This window comes from Strongylocentrotus purpuratus, unplaced genomic scaffold (assembly GCF_000002235.5).
Source record: "Strongylocentrotus purpuratus isolate Spur 01 unplaced genomic scaffold, Spur_5.0 spur5_scaffold_20, whole genome shotgun sequence".
Classification (NCBI taxonomy): Eukaryota; Metazoa; Echinodermata; class Echinoidea; order Camarodonta; family Strongylocentrotidae; genus Strongylocentrotus; species Strongylocentrotus purpuratus.
In genome coordinates, this window is record NW_022145606.1 from 48,280,685 (window position 1) to 48,294,974 (window position 14,290).

The 14,290-nt window shown below is 37.3% G+C and overlaps 1 protein-coding gene across 1 annotated transcript; it reads left to right on the forward strand.

Moving 5' to 3' along the window:
* Positions 1-11,399: 11,399 nt before the first annotated feature.
* Positions 11,400-12,887, forward strand: LOC115927762. Its single transcript, XM_030994018.1, has one exon. The coding sequence runs from the start codon at positions 11,400-11,402 to the stop codon at positions 12,885-12,887; it is 1,488 nt and encodes a 495-aa protein (XP_030849878.1).
* Positions 12,888-14,290: the final 1,403 nt, after the last annotated feature.

Consider the following 14,290-nt stretch of genomic DNA (forward strand, 5'->3'; position numbering starts at 1 on the left):
TGAAATTGGCCCTAATTTCTCGACAACCAATCAAATTATGTGTTACATCAGACGGTAGGGGATTACATATCCTCTGTTTTGGCGCCCGAGCTGGCCCAATAACAAGACGCAGTTACGAGCATTAGCTCCTTGAAGTACACAACCCCAGTGAAAAGGGCGAATTTTCACGTGACCTCCATAGAGAATTCACAAAGTAAATGATTGTTGACTTGTTGTCCCCTTTTGAAGACGAAAAGGCCCTAATTTCCAGTGAACAAATCACTTCGAAATTGAATTCAATGGAAAGAACAGTAATTGAATATGTGATTTCCACCCGAGCTGATGTGAAATCAAAGTTTCTTTTCATTGTAGGAGCATTTCTTTGCACACTTAGCGCATTTTCAAAGAAGATTTCACGTGTTGTAGACCGCGTAGCGAGTCCGCGTTTAGCAGATGCCCGAAATTTGTTCATAAGAAGAAAATACCAGAGTGAGCGAGAAAGGTGAGAGAGGGAGAGAGAGAGAGAGAGAGAGAGCGATATTATTGGTTGTGGCGGCCTCAATACACACACATCAATGACGTTTTTCATAACTATTATGAAATAGTGCATGCTGATACCAGGGGTGGATCCAGCCGGCGACGAGGGAGGCCGGAGCGCAAGTGGGGACCTAATTCGTGAGAAAATATTTAGCGGCGAATCAGCCGGCGAATAAGCTTGGGGAGGGGGCGAGCACTAAAATTGCTCAACTGGGAGCGAAAAGCAAGGGGGTTGTCAGTACTATTTTTTTTTTAATTGTGATTACATTTGTTTTGTTAACTTTTTTTTGGGGGGGGGGGGGGCAGTGGTGGGGCCGGGCACCCTCACTATGAACATGACAGACAAAGAAAGCGGACAAAATATACAGTTCCTCAGGTAGACAAAGGAACATCCCTTCACTGCTATTATGTAAAAAGGTGAATATGCATGTGACACCTGTTCTACACATGTTTACATAATAGCAGTGAAGGGATGTTCCTTTGTCTCCCTGAGGAACTGTATATTTTGTCCGCTTTCTTTGTCAGTCATGTTCATAGTGCCCCTTCCCCTCCTAGACCCGCCACTGGCTGATACAGTATTCGGGCGGGGGAGTTGGATGGGGGTAAAAAAATTCCATGTAATCAACTCCCCTCCACCCACATGCATACGTACATGCACCCTTCTCTGCTTGGACTTATATGTGTAACGCTGAAATAATATTCACATATTCACAAAGTGCAGCGGGGCTTATCTTTATTCAATACATTTGCACATTGTGACAATGGTACATATTTTTTCCCTGTACTTGACTATTTCTGCACGATATGCACTGTATATGCAGTGCGTGAAAAGTATTGGCTTTGTAAAGACATTCGCGGTGTCAGGTTCGGTTTAGTTTGGATAGATTAAGACGCCATCTTGATTTGCACAAATCACCAGAACATTATCGAAAAGTTCTTCCTCAGGCGAAGTTTAAACACCAAAGGAAAGTCAACCGAGGAGGTGAAATTTCTTTCGGACTTCGAAGGTGAGAACGGTAGCTTAGATGTGTAGAAAATTTAAGTAAGCTGGGTCATTTTGATGGGATATGCCGTAAACAAGGAAGTGAAAGAAAAAATGATAAAACGATTATCAGACAAGAATGAAATGAGAGTGAGCTGAGGCACGTTATATCAAATATCATGAGAGAGAAATTAAGAAAACAAATTAACTTTGCTAATGTGGAAAGATTGCTTTTTTCTCTCTCTTTAAAGGAAAAAATATCATTTATATCGATATCCCACCTCCTCTCTCTCTCTCTCTCTCTCTCTCCCTCTGTTCTCTCTCTCTCTCTCTCTCTCTGTCTCTCTCTCTGTCTATACGTTCACCACAAACTTTTTCTTCTGTCTGTCCCGATTTATGATATGAAGCCCCGTTTCTAGTCTTCCTTTCCCACGCTATCTGTATCGGTATCCCCCTCCTCTGTCTCTCTCTCTCCCTATAAAGCTCTATATACATGTATATATTGTGGAGTGACAGCAGAACCCACCATTATCAATACTATTATTTTGTTGGTGTTATTGTTGTAATAATTATGCATAGTACATTTTAGTATTATTGTTATTATTATTACCATCATTATTATTCTTATTATTTTTGTAAATCATTATCATTATTATTTGTATTAGTAGTATTATTAGTATTGGTATTTCCTTTATGATCATCATTATTATTATCATTATTATTATTATTATTATCATAATTATTATTATTATTATTATTATTATTATTATTTTACTTTGGCTGTGTTCTACAGGTTATTATTCTGATCAGTATGGCGGCTATCTTCAGCTCTGCAGAAGACATCTGTGAAGGAGAGAACTGTGAGGCAATCACAGATGTGACGTACTACGTGAAGGAGAAGAAGAAGCTCTGCGAGGACTGCGCCTCCAAAGGTGGATGCATCGGAAAAGCAAGAAATGGTGGGCTCAATCTATATTGTGTGAAGCATGGTAAAGATATTGAATTGTATTGTAAAACGCATGATGTAGCATTGTGTTATTTATGCGCAATGATAGATCATCAGCAGCCTTGCGTGCAACAGGATATAGAGGGCGCGATCATGGAAAGTAGAGCAGAACTAAACATCCTGAAAGAAAAGACAAAGGACAAATTAAAGCTTTGTCGAGTTTATGGAGATCAGATTCGTCAGTGTAAGAAAGACCTTGAAACCCATCTACAAGCTTTGAAAGATGAAGTTGATTCGGTAATCAATGAGGCGATCCAAACTGACAAAGCCATAGAGAAGAACGATGCTGCAAAAATCAACCAGGAGATTGATGAGAAGAATTCAAAACTTCACGAGGAGATCGATGAAAAAATTCGAAAGAACGATGAAGAGAGAGAAAAAAGACTTGAACTCAACCGTACAAATGCGGAGAAAAGACGAGAATCAATCGGCAATAAACAGCTTGGTCTTCATACAGACATTCAAAACATCGCTGACGAGAAAGAGAAAAGGATTGATGAGTTGGAGAAATCATGGGCAGATGACACGAAAACGACAGAGAATACAATACAGACACTTGACACAGTAGTCGAAGATGTTCAAAAGGTCGTCAAAGATGGGCACCATGTGAAGACATCAGTGAGTGATGAACTAAAGAAGCCTCTGAATGAGGGTGAGGTAAAACAAATCACTGGTACCATATCAGGTGTGAGGTTTGTGAAGGGTGCTGGGAGAGAGAAGTATGATGGGAGGATTGATAGGTTTGATGGGGAGTGGAAGCTCATTGATACAATCAATGTAGGCCTACGCATCGACATTCCGATCATTGTAGGATGCATAAATGAATGCAATGTGATCATCATAGACAGGGTGTTGATTGGCTTATTTGCCAGGTGGCATACATACATGTTCGATATGAACACTAAACACCCTCAGAGAGTAAGATCCAATCGTAGTGCACCATGTGTTGTCTCCTGTGCATTGCTGAATGATAACAAGATAGTTTGCAGTGAACACAAAAAGCGTACAGGGGACAGTTTGACTGGATGCATCAGTGTGTATGACAGACAATGGAAGCACATCAATGACGTCACAATACCAAGAAACACAACGCGTGATTACGCATTGGTGGATGTAGCTGTTGACCAGGATGGGATGATCATCGCAGCTGAGGATCGTCAGTCTAAGATATACGTCATCAACCCAGCTGATGGTAAGATCATGAATACCATCACATGTAAACAGAATATAGTGATGCATGGTGTACTTTCATCAGGTCACATCATCGCCCGACCCTCATCACCAGATCACAGAGTGTTCATCATCGACAGAAAGGGTGCTCAAAGGGAAATCCCCAACAGTGATGTAATCCTGAATGCCTGCATCGATCCTATGACAGACGACCTCTACGTCGTGACATTAGATGATGAGTCCAATACGTGTGTGATTAATCAGGTGATGAGCGGGGGTGACATGAAGCAGAGAAGAGTAGCATCATTCCCAACTAGACTGTGTAATAAGGGGCGCTACACTCGTCCATCTCGCGTTGTGATGACGTCATCAGGGAAACTGATTGCTTGCGATGGAGACAACATTCTCGTATTTAAAAAGCTATTGAGCCTTTGAAGGCTCGTTCACAATGACGTGGTAAACCATTCTTTGTATTAGGTTTGTTTTTGTCTTTGTTAACTTCGTATTGTTTCTTTGTTTGTTTACATCTCTTTTTTGTCTCTTTTACTTCTTATGCTTTTGTTTGTTTTTATGACATAAATGTAGTGCGCTTTTCATTTATATATCTTAATAATACAGAGCTCAATGAGTACGCATAGGGACTTTGTTGCGCGAAGGTGCCATTCAATTACACATTTAAAAAAACTCTGCCTCGGTTCATCGCTTTATACATATCTGAACGAGCCATGAACGATTTCGTGTTGCTTTACGCTGACTATATAAGGCCTCGGCGGTGGTTGCCTGTGTGATTGTCTCCGATTTAAGTCGATTAGGCTTTTATCCTGACTCGAAGGCTTAAATACACAGTCGAGTCGGTCCCCTAAATAGATCATATGACATGTTTATGATATGTATTTTGACATTTAATTCATTGATAAGTATATGTAGGGCCCGTTATGACAAAACCAATGCTAAAATAATGACATGAATTGCACGTTGTTGTTTGTTTGTGTTAGCTTCCGTTTTCGTTATATATTATAAATTGTAAAAAGCCACATCATACGTTGCATTTTAAGACTAATATGTATTGGTTTTTCGTGTTGCTAAGAAACATTTAAGTCATGCAGGGCCTGTGTTGACAAAACCAACGTTTTTACAATGACGTAAATTGCCCGTTTTTGTATATTTGCTTGTGTGTTTATTTTTCTTTTTGTAATTTATGATAATTCATAAATAGCTGAATTTTAAATAGAATATGGAAGACATGTCTTTATCAATATCAATACTTGATGGGTCGTGACAAATCGATTGCTATAAAAGTTATATTATCTGCACGTCTTCGTCATATGTTTGTTTGTTTGTTGTTTTGGGGTATCAACTTTTAATTTTAGTCTGTCATAATTTGCAAATACCTACATTATATTTAATATTTGTAAGAGTGAACTATATTGATGTTTCGTGTTGCTTAGTAACTTGATACTTTTATGTAGGACCTATTTGACAAAACAAATGCTATAACAATGAATGAATTTGCACTGTACTGTTTTATTTTTTGTTTGTTTTAGCTTTAACAAAAACAATCTGTCATAATATGTAAATAGCTACATTGTACGAAGTATAAAAAAGAGTGAATTTTGTATTTATCCTCTGCGTTGCTATTATAAATGGAAATTGCTCCATTGTTCTGTATCATTTTTAATATTCAATTTTGTTGACTTTCATTCTGTTATATAATAAATTTAATCTTCGAATATGTATTTTGGATGGATCAATTGCTATGAAATATACCAATGAAATATGCTGCACAGCATCTATTCTGTATACTTTACACATAGTCATTGCATTCGGATGAATACAACAAATAATAATGTAGAATTCAAATTTGTGGATGTTTTTCATTGTATTGTATTGTACATATTGTACATATATTGTAGTAAGACACGTTTGTCATTTTTTGGTGTGATGCATTTGTTTTAATGTGTATGGTTGTAAGTAAGCAACCAGGGAACCGACGGCATTCAGGGACTTGGTAATGAGGATTAACGCCTTACCAAAGGGCACTTGCACATCGACTTGGTTTCGACCCCTAGACCTCCTGGTTACGAGACCACTGCTCTACCACTGAGCCATCACGTCCCCTGTTAAAAAAATGATTTGATTGTTAGTCGATATTGATCGATCATAGTTACGGTATCATTGGAAAGATTATAATGTTAGCTTTGTTATGATGTGTATTTATAGAATAAGAGGTATGATATTGAAATAACTTTCAATCAAGTATTTTGTCAGGTTTTTTCTTCTTCCAAGGTACCATACAATATACAATATTATAATATGCTAAATTACACTCAGTACATTAAAAATATAATAACAATCATAATGTAATAAGAAAATAAAATAAGAACAGTAAAACATAATACGATATTATAAATATGTTAAATTACACTCAGTACATTAAAAATATAATAACATAATGTATTAAGAAAATAAAATAAGAAAAAGTAACAACAATGATAAAAGGTATGATAAGATTACTGAATATAGAAGCTTGTGTAGGTGCTATCTTATATACATATTTATGTATGGTGTGTATGTGATATAACAAATAATCTGCACGTACTGTTAAGAAACACTAACAAAGCACATGAATGTTTTGCTTACGATATTATTTTACGATACTATCTTAAAAGATAGATAAATATAAAACGAAATAAATATATTTTTTTTTAAATCCAAAATTGAGAGATATAACACGTGCCGTAAAGTAATTTGGCGACAATAGTCTAATCACTGACTAATCGCCAATAACTCAAAACACAACAACAACAACTGTCATAAAATTTAGATAGCTGCATCGTATACTAATATTTCTTAGATTCGTTCATATTTGTTTCTCATCAGATATCATCTTAATCTATTCTTTCTTTGATATGAAAAACAAAATTAAGATTCAAATAAGTTTCAATTTAATTTTGTGTCAGCTTTGTTATCCAAGATACCATGCAATATGCACTGTTATAGTCATTATAAGATTCGCTCATATTTTGTTTTGCTTAGCAAATATCGTGTCAATCTATTTGATATTTTATAGATTAAAAGGTATGATATTGAAATAAGTTTCAAAATAATTTTGTGTCAGCTTTTTTATCCAAACTACCAGACAATATGCACTGTCATAAAATGTAAATACATTTAGCTGCATTGTTCTAGTATTCCTAAGATTGGTTATTTTTTTTCCTCATCAGATATCATGTTAATCTATTCTATCTTAAAGGTACTATGTCCCTTTTGCAGCCAACCTCAAATGCTGTAGAACCTTGCAGGAATTATGAATATGCCATGTATGTCCTATCTGTGAAATTTAAACGTTAGCAGTGTCCTCATATTCAAATTATGCAAGGAAACCCGTTTTCTTGCTAGACTTCACTGTCAGACACTATTGAGTGACTGACTGGCTTTTTTTCTTCTTTGGTAATAACATACATGAAAAGAGTTGTAAAGGGTACATGAGCATTTGTCTACATCAACAACCACTTCTTGTGATGGCCAAGATTAAACTGATTGACTCTTTGCGCAGCATAAAACGTATGACCATTCGGTACAATTGTCTGAAAATCAAGACAAAGCCCCACCTTTTTTAGGGAAGTTCTGAATTAGTATTATCTTTCAAATGCAGTTGGAATTTAACTTTTTCATTTTTTTGGCCTGCAAATGGGACATAGTACCTTTAAGTAAAACAAATGCAATCAAAAATCAATAGTGTTCCACTGCTTTGTAAATTGTGATATATCAAAGGATTATTAATTAATACACTAAAGTGTTCTCAGGCAAATCTGCACTCAGTAACAATCAAATGTGTTGATTTCTTTTAAATTGTGTAACATAAGATTATCTTTGTATATTCTGCGTACCTGCCCGGTAATGACCGTGTACCTCTTTACGTGGAGATCATGTGGTACTGTGGTTCCTTCGCTAGACTCTCGTAGCTCAGTCCAAGGGAAGAGGGTTCGAATCCTAGCTCGGCACTAACGTCCTTCCTTGCAAGACATTAATCCACATTTGACACTCTCTACCCAGGTGTAGTAAATGGACACCTGATCATACTGAGGTAATAATAATTGCAAGGCAAGCAGGAAGAGCATGTGACTAAAAATAAGACCAAATTATTATCATTATTTGTTTAATTATCTTCCCCTGTTCCCAGGCATCACCTTGAAGGTGATGCCTTTATATAACGGTTTTCTAATCAGATCGTAGACTTGGGGAAGATTGGGTTTGAAGTTTGACGATTCAATATTTTCACAAACATAGAGTACCGATGTGTGACGTCATACTGGCCAAGTTGTCAAGGTTGATGGACCCAAACAATTTTGTACTAAACAATGGCGTGGTGATAATTACCAGTGGCAAACACAGAATTTTCCCTACTCCAGCCCGTTGCTTGAATACTTTCGCAGTAAACCTCATGTGCAGGCTCTCTTCTTTGGAACCAGTACCCGGGACAACGAGCGAATATGACGTTAGTACTTCGGTACTCTTTATGGCGAATCTGTGTTATTAGCCCAGAATGCAATGTTTTTATTTTGTATATATCATCCCAAAATCAAGAATATAAATGATATAATCGTTAAATATCGAGGTGTTTCTCATTCTGGGTGAAAAAATAAATGTCCTATATATGTGGTATGGGAAATATTGCACTGAATCACCCAATGCATGCAATCGTTTAACCTTTGATCACGATATTACTGAAAGGAGTCGGTGGAAGAAAAGAAAAATCTCTTTCCGAACTTGTTCATTATTTGTTTATGTTATGAAGTCTAAATTGTAATAACTCTTCCACTGTATTTCATTATTATGATACTATGTTGTGATATCGTTTTGTGTATTAACCCTGCATGATATAACTCTGTTTTCTGTAATAAAATTATACTGGTAGACAGGACGCTAATTGTGATTCAGATATTCATTGTGACCATATTTGTGTATTTTTCGATATTCATAAAGAAATCACAAACTATGCGATAAAGAAGGAAATAACAGAATAATTTAAAAGAAAGAGGAGAGAGAGATATATATACATACAGAGAGGGAGAGAGAGAGAGAGAAATGTAGAATTAAATAAACCAAGAATCAAAGAGAAAGAGATTGAAAGAGAAATAAATGTAAACAAAAATTTATAATGAGAGATGAAAAAAGGGAGAAAGAAAGAAGATAGAAATAAAGGGGGACAAGAATATAGTGAAAGAAGAGAGAGTGACCATAGAAGAGAATAAGAGAAAGAAGAGAGAGGGGAAAGAAAGAGTTATAGAGGGGAAGAAGAAAGAGGGGAAAGAGAAAGAGAAAGAAAGAGAGAGAGAGAGAGAGAGGAGGGGAGAGAAAGAGAGATGGGAAAGAGAAAGAGAAAGATATATAGAAAGAGAGAATAGAGAGGGGAAACAGAGAGAGAGAGAGAAAGAGAATGAGAGAGAGAGGGGAAAGAGAAAGAGAAAAGGAAACAAGAGAGGTCAGAAAAGTCAGAAGAGAGAGTGACCATAGTAGAGAATGAGAGAAAGAAGAGAGAGGGGAAGAAGAAAGAGAGGAAAGAGAAAGAGAGAGAAAGAGAGAGAGAGAAAGAGAGAGAGAGAGAGAGATGGGAAAGAGAACGAGAAAGATATATAGAAAGAGAGAATAGAGAGGGGAAACAGAGAGAGAATGAGAGAGAGAGAGAGAGAGAGAGAGAGGGGAAAGAGAAAGAGAGAAAGAAATAAGAGAGGTTAGAAAAAGACGATGAGGAAGGGAAATGATTCACTAAAGAAAGTCGGATTCTCGTGAGCTGAAACAAAATAATAATAGTAATTTAGAATAAATAAGACGAAGCCTAAAGAGAACGAATAAGGCTTAGATTTATTAAAAAGCATAGGCTCTTACAACAAAAACATTGGCCCGAATTTACAATAGAGGTTTGCCGACAAACCTAGGTTTATGTGCGTTATATGACGCGTTCCGACGCGTTTTTACAAACCTACCTTCATTAACACGCAACGCATAAGAAAATAACTGAACTTAGCTTATACATAGACAGGTCTTGAATTAGGAGCTCTGTCCTGTTCGTTACAAGAAGCGGACTAGCACCAGCTATAAGAAATCAGTAACATTCGCCGTCATTCTCTTAACAAATGTTGTATAGCGCCATCTCTGGTAAGTACAGCAATACATCAACAAGTCGGTTGATTTGTGACAAAAAGTAAAAGTAAACAAGTTATGATACAAAAAAACGAGTTGATAGCTCTAAACAGACTATATTATATTATTTAATAATATAGTTTAATGCTTAAAGCATATTGAGTAAAATATAGCCTCTTGATCAATATTGCATCACAGCTTTATACAGGTAGTTTTATGATCATATACTTTATTTCCAAATACAATTTATTTTAGAAAATGTAGCAATATAAGAAATTAAGAAAGTACAGTTTTGGAGGTGAAACAAGTAGTTCTGCACAACAAAGTCCTTAACATAGTTCTGTGTGTTGCAGGATAATACGCTTACAGCCTTGCGCCATTTTCTGTTTTTCTATGGCGCTCTTTTTTAGGTCGTTTAATTTATTCTGTGTAAACGTACGTTCAGATATTCCACAATAAACTTCATGTTTTGTTTTAATGACATTTACTGTCGTACACTTCACATTTCTGTTTTTAAATTGCAGAGCTTACCGAATAATTGAAGGAACTTTTTTGCATGCAGTTGCCATTAATTTAAATGTAAAGAGTACACAAAGCTTATATGAGGTTGCTTATGCTACTGTATACTATGTGAATAACTTTATATACAACAAAATATATTTAAAAATGTGTTCTTCATGATTAAATTTCTAAATGTAAACAGACAAAAGACGGAAATCATTTTTTTTAAATATACACATACAATTTCATTTTTATTTCAATTTATTCAAATTCAAATCCAAATTTATTCATGTTTCCAACAAAACATTACAAATCAATTATAAGCATTTAAAACAAATTTAAGAAATACATGTTGGAAACAGAGGGGTCCACTAAAAAGCAATGCTTGTACAAGTGTGAACACCTCAAATGAAACTTAGGACTAATGAGTAATTAAATTATCTAATATATAACTACAAAAGGAACTATAAAATAGGGGAAATAAAAGGGGAATGCCAACAGAGACGAGAAAGGGACAAGACAATACTTTACACTACAAAGATAGAAGAACACGGTCATAATACAAAGAGTAGACAATGACAAAAAGAAGTGAGAAATCGAGGGTACAGAAAATAATACTGAAAGATCAGCTGCATGTGGGGTTGAGAAGAAGATAAGGAAAGAGAAAGGAAAAAGAAATGCGCGTTAGAAAGGAAATAAGCATGAGAAGGAACAATATAATATATTAGATAGCTTAGACAGATACCGAGATGTGATTGGTCCAGAGCTCGTCACGTGATATCAATTGCGAGGATCCAAATTGTTATATTTTCCTGGCCGGTCACTTTTCAGTGTTATATTTTACCGGCCGGTGAAATGAATATATTTTTAATCAGTGTATGTCGCCCTCTTGAGGACTGTATGTCACCAATGACACGGATATGATTTAGATGGGACTAAAGCAGACAATCGTTTGTGATCGATCAACGATATAAAGTCTCGATTGGATATAAATTCGACCCGCGAATTTTAAGTTCTAGATCTAGCCTACATCTTACAAGTCGCGAGCGTCTCAGTAGAATACCTCAACAACACTTCGAAATGGAGCCCCGATTTGTGTTAATGACCGAAGAGGAACTAGAACAGCTTTTGGACGATAAGGATTCTAAATCTACAAAAAATGTGTTAAAACAAGCGTTGGAAACATTCAACTGCTACTGTAGGGCAAAGTCTCTTGACTTCGAAAAAGTGGAGAAGGAATACTCCGAGCAAGAGTTATGCGATTGTCTTCGAGCATTCTACGCAGAGGTGCGGCGAGGAAATGGCGAACTTTACGCCAAGAGATCCATGATCACAATACGCTATGGCCTCCAGAAACACTTTCTAAAAACAAAGTCAATGGACATCGTAAATAGTGGTGCATTTAGGCGTGCGAATGACATGTTTGCTGCAGTCCTTCATAAGCTGAAAGCTGAGGGAAAGGGTGCAATAACACACAAGGAACCTATAAGCAAGGAAGACTTTGGCAAAATTTTGTCTTCTCCAGCGTTGGACCGTTCTACTCCTAAAGGTCTCCAGAACGCTGTATTCATAAACTTAATGTTACATCTGTGTAACAGAGGCAGAGAAAATGTTAAAGATCTAAAGGTAGATGATTTTGACATTGCTACAGATTCCAGTGACAGGAGGTACGTTTATCTTGCAAAGGACAAGTTGACTAAAAATCACAGAGGAGACAATAACGATGACACAAGGAGCCAGTGTGGTCGCATGTATGAGACAAAGGATGTAAATTGCCCTGTGAAGTCGTTTTGCGATTACATTTCACATTTGAACCCTGGCTTTCCCTTTTTTTGGCAACGGCCAAAATCAATAGCTCCTGAAGATGTCGTCAATGCTGGAGACGGGTCACAACAACAAAGTGTGCCGTGGTATGATCATCAGGTTGTTGGCAAAAACACTTTGGGATCCAAATTGAAGACCATTAGCATTGCAGCTAACACGTCTAGAATCTACACGAACCACTGCCTTCGAGCTACAACTATCACTACATTAGATGAGCACAGTTTTGAAGCAAGGCATATCATGAGCGTTTCTGGACATAAAAGTGAGAACAGTCTTAAACATTACTCGCGAGTTGCAGAGGGACACAAAAGGCAAATGAGCTTGTGCTTGTCAGAGAAATGCCACCAAGTCACAGATTCTGGAGCTAAAGTAAGGGTTGCTAGTCCAGGACCTAGTTCTAGATTTAGTCCTGGACCTAGTTCGACACCAACAGGACCACCATGTACAATAAGTAGGCCACCATTGAGCCCTGTTCTATCTCATACGCCTGACGTTTCAGCTCAGCCTCAGCCTCAACGTCAACTCGTAGGAGTAGGACTAGGACTAGGAGTTGGACCAGAGTCAGAGACTAGCGGTGAGCTCGAAGTCCAGAACCCCCAACAAGTCACACTCACAGGACCAAATTCACAGTCTTCGCCTCAAAGTCAAACCATGAACTTTGTGTCAAACAAACTTGATTTTGACCAGAAAAAGGTTGTGCAGTATCACTTTCATCAGTGTACTGTGAAGATCATTAACAAGTAGACAAAAACTGCTACTAAGCTTGTGTAAATATGTTGCGTTCGTGTTAGTTGAACAGCTGATTGTTGGAAGTTTTAAACTTTAAAGTTATTTGAAAGCTCAAACGATAACTTACCTGTTTGAAGTTTGAGTGTAATTTTATGAGGGAGTAGAGGGAAGAGATTAATTGAGAGCCCGCTTCAACCATGTGCAATCATTCTTTGTAGCCACAAAATGTGTTCGCTGATCCTGAAAGGTCAGATAACTTGTTTGAATTTACATTTACAATGAACGTGAACTAGAGAATACACTCTATTTAAAGGGAGGGAGAGGGGGGCAATTAATCTCTTCCCTCTACTCCCTCATAAAATTACACTCAAACTTCAAACAGGTAAGTTATCGTTTGAGCTTTCAATTTTACTTCGTGAGTCTCGTGAAGAGACTAATTGAGATTTCGTAGCTCAGCGAAACACATTTTGTAGTTAGTTCACATACAGCAGTCAGAGTCCCGACTGTAATGTGAATGTGGATCTGTAGTAACACAACAATTTTTGTTATCATAACAAATCAACTGTACTTAACCAGTACGGTATAACAAATTTTTGGCAACGTCTGTACAACCAACCTGTCAAATTTTGGGTTCAATTCTTGACACTCTGACAGAATATTTTCAGCTAACGCGTAGTTTATTGCTGAAGTACAGCATGTGAGAATTGTTCTCGGTCATCTGTGAGCGGTCTATTATAAAACTGCTGGAAAGTTTTTTCGCTCGACCAGCCAGCTTGGTTTAGAATACATTTGACTGGTACATCGGCCCTGCTAGCTGCCGACACTGCAGCTGATCTCGTGGAGTGTGCCTTGTATTTTCTGGTGTCCACTCCAGCTATAGTTAGGGCCTCTTTAATCCACCGTGATATTGTTTGGGATGAAACTTTCCCATGAGGTTTGCTATGGCTGATGAATAGTTTCCGTTCTTGTCCTCGAACTTCCTCTGTTCTCCTGATGTATGTCCGGAGGTAGTGGACAACGCAGAGTCTCCTATCTGGAGTATACGCCTTAAAGTTGAGCGTGAAACCGTGCTGACCTGGACGGCTTTGCTTTAACAAGTCACCAACCTCAAAGATCACTGAACTTTGTTTCAGTTTCATGTTATCTAGACTTAACAGATGCAATGTTTGAGATCTCTGTGCAGAGATCAAAGCTAACAACAAACACAGTTTGTGGGTTAAACGTTTCAAACTCAGATCTCTAGCTGGTGACCATCTGCGTAAAAGGCCAAGTGCAACGCTCACATTCCATGTATCCTTGTAACGTGGCGTCGGAGGTCTGAGATTAAATGTTCCTTTTAAAAATCTACAGACCAGTGGGTGTGATCCAACGGGATGAGCACTATGTTCAAGAGATATATACGACGATAATGCACTTCT